The sequence below is a fragment of the Hippocampus guttulatus genome, chromosome 9 (genome assembly GCF_054856545.1).
Source record: "Hippocampus guttulatus isolate MCC_2025c chromosome 9, RoL_Hgut_1.0, whole genome shotgun sequence".
NCBI classification, from domain to species: domain Eukaryota; kingdom Metazoa; phylum Chordata; class Actinopteri; order Syngnathiformes; family Syngnathidae; genus Hippocampus; species Hippocampus guttulatus.
In genome coordinates, this window is record NC_141269.1 from 10594629 (window position 1) to 10608304 (window position 13676).

The 13676-nt window shown below is 42.0% G+C and overlaps 1 protein-coding gene across 14 annotated transcripts in view; it reads left to right on the forward strand.

The window, feature by feature from the left end:
• The window catches only part of rbm47 (RNA binding motif protein 47), a 28623-nt gene extending 16505 nt beyond the window's left edge, over positions 1-12118 (forward strand). For 5 of the 14 annotated variants that reach the window (XM_086120357.1, XM_086120358.1, XM_086120355.1 and 2 more), the window contains 6 exons: positions 3253-4120; positions 4699-5026; positions 5344-5367; positions 5751-5960; positions 8574-8764; positions 9031-12118. In XM_086120357.1, coding sequence (XP_085976483.1) covers positions 3284-4120; positions 4699-5026; positions 5344-5367; positions 5751-5960; positions 8574-8764; positions 9031-9279 — 1839 coding nt within the window. In that variant the 5' untranslated portion in view covers positions 3253-3283 and the 3' untranslated portion in view covers positions 9280-12118. Of the gene's footprint in view, positions 1-694; positions 847-3252; positions 4121-4698; positions 5027-5343; positions 5368-5750; positions 5961-8573; positions 8765-9030 lie in introns of those variants that run through there. The other 9 variants (XM_086120360.1, XM_086120361.1, XM_086120365.1 and 6 more) reach the window with 9 other exon arrangements.
• Positions 12119-13676: the final 1558 nt, after the last annotated feature.

A 13676-nucleotide genomic window follows, 5' to 3' on the forward strand; every position in this document is an offset into this window, starting at 1 on the left:
CCCCCCCTCACCTCAGAACACCTGAAGAGATGTTTTTTTCTTTTTTTTTTTTTACATTTAAAGCCATGCTAAGGAATTTGTTCAGCGTTTCTCTTTGTTCTTGGTGCTGCTTAGACTTCCTTATCAGTTGTTTTCCCGGTCGTTAAGGAGTGGAGCCAGTTTCAATAGCAGCTGATACTCAAGCAAACTGTTGACCACACACCGAGACTTTAATCTCACCCACTTGATTTCACCCCATCTCCTCTAGTTTGTCCTTCACTCCCTCTCTTCTTGCTCTTGAGAGCACTTTTTTTAAAGACAGAACCTACAAGAGCAAGCCAAGCCCTCTCATTTGGGACTTTGCACCCTTCTTTCTCTCTCCCTCTGCTCTTAGCTGCCCAGGAAGGCGTGTATTGTTTGCTTAAGTTAAGATGCTGACTGGAAAAAAAAAAATGGAAAAAAAAGTCTTACATGGCCAAAGATGCTCACGTCTTGTGCAGACAGGACAGAAATCATCCAGCAACCCCCCCTCCTGAAAAACTAGAGGATGTTCCTAAAAGCTTCTAAACGCTTCCTGTTATTTTCCACCTTTGCTTTTCTGCATCTCTAAGCAGAAAAGACGACTGCATTTCCCATCAGCCATCTCCCCTTCACTCTCTCTCTCTCTCTCTCACACATGCACACATACCATACACAGATTTGTACCTGTTCAAGCTCCACCCTGATCAGCGCTCATGCTTGCAGTGTTTGTGTAGAGGAGGCCGGTCCATGTGTGTTCAGTGCCCCGCTGAACCTGTCTGTCATGGAGGTGGACCAGCACTCCTTAGAGCAGACGGCCCAGCGGTGGAGTGCTGTTAAGCAACTTTGGTAGCTATCATCCCTTCTCAGCATTATCGGCTTCTCTTCCGTCTTCTCTTTTTTTTTGCATCCGTATCTTTCAGACTTCACCTTGCCTCTCTCTTGCTTCGGTCAGAATAACATTTGCAACAAGCCACAAAGGGAAATTTGAGCTCTTTTCACCCGAGGCTGTGTGAAAATGCATCCGTGTGTGTCAAAGTAGTGTAATGTTTTTGTTTGTGGTTCCTTGAAGCGTAGCATGGCAACTCGGGCCTGTTTGTAGCGTCACCTTTGGATGGAAACGGAAAGATTTCATTTTCTTTTACAGAATACATTCAATTTGTCCTACAAACCTCTGTGCACAACATGTACAGATCCAAATGGAGCTAAGCTGAAATTTAGAAACATCCAAGTATGAAGTGCTGCACTTCTACACCAGTGTGAATTAAACGCACAATTATAAAGGTTGCTGAATTTACTGCAGTGATTTACTTGCAAAATACACGGGAACAAAATATTGCTTTGTTCAATGGATACCTTGGTAAAACTTGTGATCTTTTCGAAGGCAGAATTACTGATATCGCTGTTCGATTAGAATACAGTATATTGTGTGTGTGCCCTGATGATGGCCAGCTTTAATATACATATTGTAGCTCACAGAGAGTCATTCTAGGCCTACAGTATATTCTTAATCTTTTTTTCCCCCTACTGTGTGGAATTATGGGTCAATGCCAAGCTCTATTTCCAATGGGTAAAATGAGTTCAGCTTTATGGCTTAGTCCAGAGGAAGGATGCTTGTAAAAGCCTTCTCTGCACTCATAAAACAATGTGGTCCTCTATGACACGTTGTTAATGCGCAAGGAATCAGGTGCTTCTATCAATTATAAACACGAGGCTGATCTCTCAAAGCCATGATGGTGACTCTTAACCTGACAAGATTAGCCAATCAAGCCATCGCCCTTTCAGAGCTGTCGAATGACTTCACGGTCGGTCTTGAAGGTTTGACGGGATCTTGTTGTCGCTAAATCAGATGAGATAGTAGACAGATGAGATGGGAGATAGTGTGTGTTCTTTACTCTTGTGTTGTTGTCTCGCTCTGAAAATGTGATTTTGGTGCTGGGAGTAAAGCTCACTTTTGAGTAAAAGCTACAATTTGTGGTCGTAGGTTAATCATCTACCTGTTGCAGCTCTTACCCAACACACACACACACACACTCACGAGCACACACAGAGTCGTGATTGGGTTAGACTAATTTCAATGGTCTGCACTGTCTGAGAGCTGTGGTCCTTCCTTGCGTTTTAATAATCCTTTTGACTACTGTTTGTTTTAGGCTTATGAAGCTCACTTGCTTAATCATCAAGAAAAACAACAGGAACAGGTTTATAAAATGGTCGGATATGTCACCTTGACCTCGTCACGCTCGGCAAATGACAAAAGACAGAAAATAAGCAACATCTGGTTTCGTCACTCTTGGCTCCTGCCCTTCTGCATTCACTAAAGAATCTTGATTCTTATTAGAGTATATTACGTTGATTTGTTCATAAATTACAATCTAGGGTGTTTGTAGTTCATAGGCTGTAAGGTAGCAGAGAGCAGGTGTGTGTGTGTGTGTGTTGGATGGAGGTGCTGGGATATTGGTTCAGGCAAATGAATGCTTGCGTTACCATGGTTGCTTGGCTTTGTAGTTTTTTTTTAACCTTTGTTGACCGCCTCGTGCTCATGATCAAATGTCCGAACAATCGAAAGAAGCAACCCCCCCCCCCCCCCCACACACACATGGTCCAAGATGATTGGTTGCCTCACATTGTGGTGATTACAGACTTAATGCTGTGCATTTTTGCTTTCTGAATGCCGCCAGTGTTGTGATATAAGAGGTTTACGCTTAGGAAGCTGATTGTTCTCAGTGCTTTTTATGCGGGTAAAGTATTAAAATAAGAGAATGCACTCACACACACAAACACACTGTACAGTATGACATTCATATTGAGCACAGGGCGTTGAATATCCAACAATCTCTTGCAGCTACAGTGTGACAAACAGTTAAATGTGCATGGAGGTACAGTGCATGTAAGATCAGCCGTGCCAGCACCACTCGGTCATCGTGAACATGTGACAGAGCCGACCTCGGTGAACCTTGAACGAATGTTGAAGGGTTTATGACTTGCCAATCTCCCTTATTGGGGTCAGAGATCAGAAAAGAGTCTTATGGAGCGAACAAAACAGGGTTGTAAAACGACTGATAGCGTGAGGCAGCGTGCGCATTTATGGACGATTGTCACGTTATAAGCCCACCAAACGACCTCTTGTCTTGGTTTCTAATCATCTTTGACATCGTGAATTTTATTCAGGAATTACAAATAATATATGCTTAAATGTCATTCAATATTTGACAAGAACCAAAGACTAATTTCTCCCAATCTCTTTGCCTCCCTCAGGCCACAGCTCTAATTGGATGTTTTTGTCAGAATGACAGCCGAAGATCCTGCTTCCTCTTCAACCATGAGCAACAATACTGCCCCCTCCAAGCTTTGCAAATCCACCGGTGCCCCCCACCACGCTCTCCTCGGACAGATCAACATTCCGGAGGGTGTCGTAGGGACTCCCAATGAGGCTGCACTGGTGGCTTTGATGGAGCGCACTGGCTACGGTATGGTCCAGGAAAATGGCCAACGCAAATACGGGCCCCCTCCCGGTTGGAACGGCCCATCTCCACCGAGGGGATGTGAAATTTTCGTGGGGAAGATCCCAAGAGATGTTTATGAGGATGAGCTCGTTCCCGTGTTCGAGTCTGTGGGACGCATCTATGAGATGCGCCTCATGATGGACTTTGATGGGAAGAATCGGGGCTATGCTTTTGTGATGTACACTGAGAAACACGAAGCCAAACGGGCTGTGCGGGAACTCAACAACTACGAGGTGCGGCCCGGACGGCTCCTCGGGGTCTGCTCCTCTGTAGACAACTGCCGTCTTTTCATTGGCGGTATCCCCAAGACCAAAAAGCGTGAGGAGATTCTGGAGGAGGTCTCCAAGGTGACAGAGGGCGTGCTAGATGTGATTGTTTACGCCAGCGCTGCAGACAAGATGAAGAACCGTGGCTTTGCCTTTGTAGAATACGAGTCGCACCGTGCGGCCGCCATGGCCCGCAGGAAACTGATGCCTGGACGCATTCAGCTGTGGGGTCACCAGATTGCGGTGGACTGGGCAGAGCCAGAAATTGATGTGGATGAAGATGTCATGGAGACTGTGAAAATACTCTACGTCAGGAATCTTATGATGGAGACCAGCGAGGAAACAATTAAACAGGTAGGTTGCCTTGGCAGTAGTACTCCATCGTTTATCACGGGGCTTGCGTTCCAAAAAGAACCCGTGACAAGTGAAATCCGTGAAGTAGTCATCTTAATTTTTCTTTAAGTATTATGCATACAATACTGTATTGGATGAAACCAAAGATGAAACATTTTTTCAGGCCCAAACATGAAAAACAAATCTACCCATCTATCTATATATCTACATATATATATATATATATATATATATATATATACACACACACACACACATTTTCTTACAAATTGAGAGTTTTGTCGACATTGTGGGTTTTGTGATGGAGAAAATTTGACAAGCTGTACATTGATGAGATACAGGGACTGTTGACATTAATCGACAGTTCCTTAGCCAACCAGGATGCACCACACAATGCACTATAAAATATAAATAAATAAATAAAGAACAAAAAAAAAATGCACATAAAATTCCATGAAACATCGAAGCCCTGAAAGATGGACCGTGTCACAGCGAGGGATTACTGTAAATGGAACACTTTAGCGAATCACATTGACTTTGGTTCAAGAAACAACAATGGTATTTTCTTCATCAACCAGGTGTTTAGTCAGTGGAACCCAGGTTGTGTAGAGCGAGTGAAGAAAATCCGTGACTACGCCTTTGTTCACTTCACATCCCGCGATGATGCCGTGCTGGCCATGGACCACCTGAATGGAACTGAGGTGGAGGGCTCCTGCATTGAGGTCACACTCGCCAAGCCAGTTGACAAAGAGCAGTACTCTCGCCAGAAGGCATCAAAGGGGGTTTCTGCTACTCCGGAAGCTCCACAGCAAAACTACGTCTACCAGTGTGACCCTTACACATTGGCCTACTATGGTTATCCCTACAACCCACTCATCGGACCGAACAGGGACTACTTTGTGAAAGGTTAGAGCACTTTAGTGTCAGAGACCAAAACACTAAATGTTTTTGTGAATGTTGGTAGTTGCTCATCGCTAAAAACTTCTAATTACGTTAAGTCGCCTATGATGCAATAAGCACTTCAAATTTAAGGGAAACTCAATCTTGATCAAGATAAACTTGAATAGATGAAGGTCTGTCCTTCGAATCACGAGAGACAACAACAGGGGTGATGACGTCATGAAAGTGAATCTCGTTATCTTGGATGATTGATTGAATATGGTGGAAGCAGGAAAATCGATCTGACTTTCAACAATCATTGTGTTTTGGTTTTCTCTCCAAAGGAACCTCATTGATACAGAACAATGGTAATCGCTCATTTCTACTTATTTTCCCAATGAACATTTAGCCTTCTTGCTATGTGACCAACTATACATTTTCTAACACCATCCCTTTCCTGCTACGCTGTCTTCTTCCGCCATCTCATGGTTGAATATCCACAACATGGCATAGAACGTCACGGAGCCCAGACACAATTTACAAGTCAGAACTTTGCACCTGAAAGAGAATCAAGTGGCCCTTCAATAGCTACACTCCGAGCTCAAACCACCATTTTTTTTATATTATTCCATTTGCATAAGCACTGCAAAATGACATCTCATCCTTGTCCATTAGCATGTTGTCTATCGCAAGAATTTCAACAGAGTCCCAAAACATTACCCCAGTAATCCGATGACCTGTTGTATTCAAGCAGGTACTGTGCGAGGTCGTGGTCGCGCCGCCACGGGTAACCGTACCCCTGGTCCTCGGGGGTCATACCTGGGGGGTTACTCTGCCGGTCGTGGCATCTACAGCCGCTACCATGAGGGTAAGACCAAGCTGCCCGAAAAGTCCTATGAACTGATGCCCAGTCTGGAGCTTGCTGCCTCCGTCAACCCAGTTGCCATCAAACCAGGCACAAGTCAGTGAGATAGACATAGCCATCCCTACCCTCACCCATCTCAAAAGCCTTTACTAAACCCTTTCCGTCTCCTTCCTCTTCTCGCACCGTTCTTGCATAGAATACAGGCAATGACATTGATGGTCGTTTCATGTATTTCTGTAAGAACTCGTTCTTTCTGTCTTTCTGTCGAAATCAAAATAATAGTTGTTGCCGGATGGACATGCTAAATGGCTGCCGTTGCTGATTGATTCAAAGAAGAAAGATTGGCTTTCTCGCGTGATCGAACGGTAACTGCTATTTGCTGTTAATGCAAAAAAAGCAAATTGTCCTACGGAATGTTCAGACTGATAACAACATTGACCTAATCACCATGTAAATTGGCTGTACATTCAAGAACAAGGGTTTGAAATTTATGACAGGAAATCTAATCAAATCACATATCAAGCATGAGACGGTGGGTTTCTTCTCAGTTTCAATGTACCGAAAAGCGCAATGCATCAAAAAGGTGTGCGTTGATGTTGTCAGAGCAGCAGTTTAATCAGAACTGGTTAGGTAAGCTAGATAGTTTTGGATCCCAGAAAATATTTCTCAACTAAAACAAGTGAGACAACTGAGCAATGGAACATCTATCTTGATGGAAAATACCGGTATGCTTTCACGGTGATAAACCTGTCAAGCTAGCATTTTTTTTTTTTTTTTTACCCTTTCATGTAATTGCAGCGTGATGTAACGAACAGCAGTTGTACAAGCGCTTGACATTTCCCAGACAATCTCAATTGGCTTTTAAACACATGGATGTGAAAAAAAACAAAAACAATCTTTGGTAAAACAGGACATCTGGAGTGTCAGGTTACTACTGTACGTTAAGGGCTCACAAGGTGGCTGCATTGGAACCAACGTTCCATGCTAGCTTGAGAAAATAGGACCCAGGAAGTCCAGTAATAACGATTTGCTTTATCATTAATTTAAATCAATTTGAAAAGATGAATAGGAACATTTGGGCGACAATGCAAAATAAATAATGACAATAAGTACAAAATAATTGATCCCTCGGTGGTGTTGTCTGTCTGAACATTGAATTGTAAATAATGTTAACTTTTTCTTTTCAACCTTGCAACTCCAGCTTTTGACTGAATTGTAGTTTCATATCTAATCCAACTCTAAAAACATGGGTGTATTTTTTCTTGTTGGTTTTCTTTTTTTTTTTTTTGCCAGCAAAAAGTGAAAGTTGTTCTCTGTTGAAAACACCTCTTAACACATTCAGTCAAGACTGGAATCAAAATTCAAACCTGTCTCACAGGCATTTTCTTTTTTTTTAAATTCATTTCTGTGTCCACTCTTCTGATTTCTCATCGAAAAGAGGAACAGTCACACAAAATAGCAACATTAGTGACAGTAAGTGCACAATGTTCAATTATTGTTTGCGTGACTTCCTGCTGATTCAAATGAATGACTGATGACGTTGTCACCAACTACAGATGAAAACGAAAGTTGACATTCCGAACCTAACGTCAAGATGGGACAACCGTACTGCCATGTGTCAAGTTTCCTTGGGCAGTGGTTAAGGGCGGGACTTTACTCAACTGCAGGGTGTTTGTAATTAGCTTTACAATGGTAACGGAACGTGCCATTATCCAGCAGTACCTTTTATTCTTGGCTTCACTGCAGTTGGAGGTGGAACTATGTTCAGTGTCTCCGTGTTTCAGACGCAGACTTGCATATGTCTATTCGAGTCGACACAAAACTATGCTGATGCGTATTTTTTTTCGTCCGGTGTTTTATTGATTACGTTGTTTTCCTCCATTTCAACTCTTGGTTTATATATGCAAGTATATTAAAAAATAAAATGGCTTATGTACCTGTAAGCACACGGGGATACTATGTATATAAATGGAGGGGAAACAAATGCTGTGGCATCAACATTTAAGGACATGTTTGGTTCTTCTTCACAAATAATATCCACACACAGAATAGAGTTGTGTTGAACTTTTTCTTTTTTTACTAGAAAACTTGGAGGGAAGGCGGAATGTTGTTGAGTTGTCAACAGTAAAATTTGATGGGCATTCATCCTGAAATATAAATCCAGTATTGAATCGATTCCATCATCATGAAGCAAGACACAAACAATACCTCACCCACCACATAATTACTCTTGTCTTTTATTGATATTGCAAGATTTGCCTATTTTGAAAATCTGAAGCTTTGTTACGCGACTGGAGCTTTGATAAGTGAGAAATCAGTAGTTTGGTCGGGTGTGGAATCACAGGATTACCCCTAAATTGGAAAGACCTTTGTCCATCTGAAACAATGATGACCTTATGCTCATTCTAAAGGTGTGCGCTTGCGTGTGTGGTAAAACAATGCGGTCAATCTAAAATTGAGCACCATTCTATTCTAAATCATATTCAAACACGACCCGCTTATCCTATTCTTTTCTTCTAACATACATTCTCTTCTTTAGCTTCTTCTCTTTGATCTGTACCATTTTGTGTTTTCGTCGATGTGTCTTTTTGAGCATGGGTGGATGTATTGAATGCGCTGGTCTTCTGCTGTTAGCCAGATGCTACATCACATCCTTCTTTACTTCTACGTGTGATCCAAACCGCCACTCACTTCTGTGTCCGTCTGCAGTGGCATTGCCAACTCTGGCCGGGCAGTACCCAGTGTTCAGTGCGGCCCCCGCGGCCAAGCTGATGGAAGAGGGCAAGGTGCACGCAGTGGAGCACCTTATTAACCCTCTGGCCATGCAACACCCTGAACACACCTCGGCTCCTGCCGCCGCCGCCACAGTTCTGCCGGTCTCCACTCCTCCACCTTTTCAGGTATGCGCGCCACCTCTTGTCCCAAAAATATGAACAAATGAAGAATGTGCAGCCACATTTCACAGGCATGTTTCCTTGGTAGCTTATTATTTAGACCTCTATTTGAAGGAGTTGTCAAGAGTATGGAAATAGAGGTCCTGAATTATAGTTGACACTGTTAGAAGGGTCATCATGAGCAATTGTTGTAATTAGTGTTGTTGAACATGTTCATGTTCGGGATGTACATAGCATTGAATACTTCAATACTCTCGCCCTTCATTCCCCAGGGTCGTCCGATCACTCCCATCTATGCCATGGCACATAATGTCCCGCGCATCCAAGCAGCCGGCGGCCTGTACAGCGCCGGATATGTCCCATTCACAAACTATGCGGCCAACACAGCTGCCCTGGCTGCCCTGCAGAAGAACGCGGCCGTTGCGGCCGCGGCATACGGAGGCTACGCCGGCTACGCCGTGCCGCAGGCCTTCCCGGCCACGGCCTTTCAGCTGCCCATCCACGACGTCTACCAGTATTGATATGCGGTGGCTCGGCCTGCTTGAAGTAAACACAAGCGTCATTCTGCCTGTGACTGATCCACCCCTGTAACTTCTCAACAGCGGCCATTAAGAGTAAACACCTGTGGATTCGGAGAACTATTGAACACACCCAAAGTGGCAGTGATGCTTGAAGAAACGAGTATGAGCACACGTGGTGCAACAGCGCGCCCCACGTATGAGCCTACGTTTAACCTTAAACAAAGGCAACTTCATGGCACAATTTTTGATGCAAATTAGATGAGGTGATCTGCCGATGGAGGAAGTTGACTTCGGTGCGGTGACGGCCTCGTCTCAACAAAATTAACAAAACAACGCCGTCTTGTCAGTGACCCACGGCCTCGTCACCAGGTTGCTATAGCAACAAAAACCTGAAGGTACACTCAAGTATTTATGAAGAGATGACATATTTAAGGTTCTATACCGTAGGTTTAGCTTTGTATTTTAGGAGGTAAAGATACCTTTAGAAGTACAAGTGGGGGAAGAAAAGTTCAGAACTACTGACACGAGAGGATACCACTGAAGCCAACTGTTTTGCATATACTAATGAATGTCGTAGTATTTTTTTTCAACTACTATATTTTAGTTGTTTTTTTTTTCCTTGTCAAGTGCTGTTGGTGATGCTGTCCGTCCAGGCAGATTGAATGTTTATGCTTCAAACATACATGCCTGCTTGGTACTTATTTGGCTCATTTAGCTGTGTTTATGTTGTTGCGGTTCTTTTTAAATGAAGGTTTTCAAGCGGTGTGTTCAATGGCTTATAACTAGTTTGCTCGTTTCGGTGTCGCTGCTTGAACTATTTGAACACACTTCTTGGTTTATTTGAAGATGTGTCCCCAGTTGAATGTGTGTGTGTGTGTGTGTGTGGGGGGGGGGGGGGGGTTGGACAGATAGAAAGCAAACATGACAGCATTTTTAATACATGAAAAATGGTGACATCACATATACTGTATGTTTTTTTTCTCACTGGGGACTATGACTGAATGTGTCTCATTTATATTGTCTTTTTAGAATCAATTTTTGACTCGTGAAAGGTGAACAAAAATGCAAATAAATTTGAGGCCTTTTCTATATGGACATTAGTTAGCTACATGCTAACTAAGCTTACATATACTGCAGTCTGAGGATATTAAAAAGAGGCCTCACCACGGTGCCTTACACATACTTTTCATGCCACCCTGGTCTGTTTTTTTTTTTTTAATCTTCCACTGTGCCTTTCATAATAAAGTCTGAAGTGGAAAGATTCTTGAATGGTTCTGGACTTAGGATGACTCACAAGTCCGGTGAATTTGTGGTGTTGCAGTATTGGGGTAACGTGACAAGGCTACCTCCTCCATATAACAACATTCGCTTCATTCCTTTACCCTCCTTCAAACTATGGAGACAAATGAAGAGATAGACTCGGGCTACTTGACTGTTGCATTGTCAATCATCAGTCACACACTAAAAAATGCTGAGTTGTTTTTGAGCAGATTGGGTTGCTTTTACCAAAGGTTATGTTCATTACTTTGACCTTTTGTAGATTTAGCTGATTAGTATGGATAGTTGTTTGCATCTTGTTGGATCAAAATCTCGACTCAACTTGCTAGGTAAAATCCTCAACTGAATAAATAAGCCGTCATTGGATTAGTCCCTTTTGGACCCAGTGCTGGGTTAGCTATGTCACCCACTTTGGGTTACCGGTACTTTTGACCGTGCAGTTTCAAGAGTGTAGAATCATTCCTCTGTGGTTACACTCATGAATGTTTTAATAGGCATTTGTAAAAAGAAACTCGACACATGTGATCTCAGCCTGGAAACAACTGGAGAAATACCGACCTGATGCTGAGACAATAGTCATTTTTATGGGAGTGCATTATTTTAACTGTTTATTATTGTTATTATTATCCTGAAGGAGATCCTATCAGTCTAAGTCAGGGTTCCTCCACACTTTTTCAGCTCACGGCCCAAGTTATGAATTGTGCTCCACCTCAGGACCATAAACTTACCAAAATATTACCTGTAATGCCAATGATTAAAAACTACATCAATACATGAAAGAACAGGAGACACAAAAGAAATAAATGAACAAATGTTTGTTTAGTCCAACTCATCATTTTAAATGTCCACAACTGGTGACAACTACTTTTATTATTTTTCTTTTATGATGACAAATCATCAGGATATATTTAATTAATATATGCATTATACATGCGTTGGGTATGAAGTGAGAAGAAAAGGTCTAATATATTTGATAACTTTATTAACATTGTTTAGAGATTTTTCAAAAGTTGAAGTAACAAAAGTAGATTTTTTTTCCTGCCAAAGTGTCCAACAGTTGAAAGAATTCACGTTGTTGTATTTTGTTCTTTTTTTTTCTTATTCTTGTTTTTATTTACTATTTGGAACTGGATTATGTTTTGAGTGGGTCTTTAAGCTCCAAGATGACAACCTTACAGTGCTTTTTAACTAAACTGGAGTCCAGTCTTGGCCAAGCTATAAAAACACGTATGCTCCAACCGGCATTAAAAACATGTTTGTGCATTTGACAAAGGTCACTTCCTGGTTGTGGCTCACTCCAAACTACTGCTTTTCTTTCATTTGCTTGCATTTCACCCACATAATAAACACTGCTCATTGGTGTGGAGCTACACAGAAGCCTAGTTTAACCGTAGGTGTCACAATATAAACTCTGAGTATGTGCCTTATTGCCAACAAGTGCTTTACCTTTGTAGACCTATGAAGACTGACTTCTATCAGAGGGGTTGCATTAAAAAATATTTTTTTCTGACTTGTTATATTTATAGTAAGAAATAGATAAATAAAAGCATTCTCAAAATCAGCAATGTGTCAATTCTGAGTCTGTGGTCCTCATCTGACTTGTTCCTCTTTTACCAAAGAAAATACAAAACACAGTTGCTCAGTTAAATCTTACGAATCTCACTGAGGTAAAATCTCAAGTGAAATGTTGATCTCTTGCATGCATTTTTTTCATAACATTTTGATCAAATACCAAATTGCAGACTTTAAGAAGCATTAAAACAAAAGGTTCCACCATGTTGTGTTTTTATCCATTTAGTCGGCATGCTGTTGTGGAATTTGGATTCCATCTTGTACTCTTTAACTGGCGTCACAATCGCTCCCAAAATTTGTAGGAACAAACTCTCAACTACGACTGCCACACTTTAACTTTTAACAACATAATAGTGGAAACTTTTTTAAATGGCGGTGTCGGGGGCAGGGTATGATCATAAATGTTTTGCAAGGCAGAGAGGACTTTGGCACCAACCTTGGTGAATGGACACATATCCTTGGCTTTGTACATCAACTATTATCAAGCGCTTAGGCAAATGTTTCATAAACTCCATTGCTGTGGATCAACTTTGCTCTAGAAACATGGCTGCACACACCAAAGGGTGGAGGGAGGATTTGAAAACAGAAGTCGAGCGAATTGTCGCCACCTGTCAGCTGACACCACAGTCTTGTGTTAACATGGGAAACCCATCAGGGATTTTGCTGTATTTGATTGACGCGCAGGCAGACAAATTCAGCCCTCCATGAAAACCGCATGGTGGATTCAGGCAAAATACGAAATAAAAGAAAACCCCACCCAGGCACAGTTAGACTACACTTTGCACTGGACCTGCACTGAGCACGAAAATAGGACTCTTTGAGTCTTTTTTTAAAAACTATAGACATAGTCCTTAGCGGCCTTTTAACTGGACTCTCTCAAAAGACCATCAAACAGCTGCAGCTCATTCAAAAGGCCGCAGCTATGTGTTGCCTCTTGTGCAAGCCTAAAATCACCAGCTTCAGGCTTTTGAAAATTGTGTCTTATGTGGAAAAAACACACACTGGTAAGGTGTTCTTTTGAAGGTATCATTGACAGTTTCACAATATTTTGCTACTCAGTTCACATTACCAATATTATGGGAACACATTGTTTTAATAGCATAAATATGCAGAAGCTAACTAGCTCTTAAGCAACAACATGCGGCATGTAATATGTTTTTTCTCTTAAATAAGGCCATGGATGAGAAATTGCTTGCTGCTCTGAATCTGTTGCTGCTGTAACACACCCTGCTTCCCGAAATTATAATTATCAATTAGGGCGTTGTTTATCATGGACAGTAAAAATTCATTTTTTTTCTATTTACTCAGGCCGATGTACTTGAGAACATTTCAGGCACTGGTATCAGTGGGACATGTTGCTGTCTTTAACACAGACAGCGCATGTTTGATTCCCGGTCAGTGACCCAATGCTGGTCCCAAGTTGACATACATAATTGGGGTAGTGTCAGGAAGAACCCACAGGTTGAAAACTGCTCCGAACAAATCACGTGAGAAACTCGCCGTGACAACCCTTTGACAGGTCAAGCCAAGAGTCAAAACAACACCTT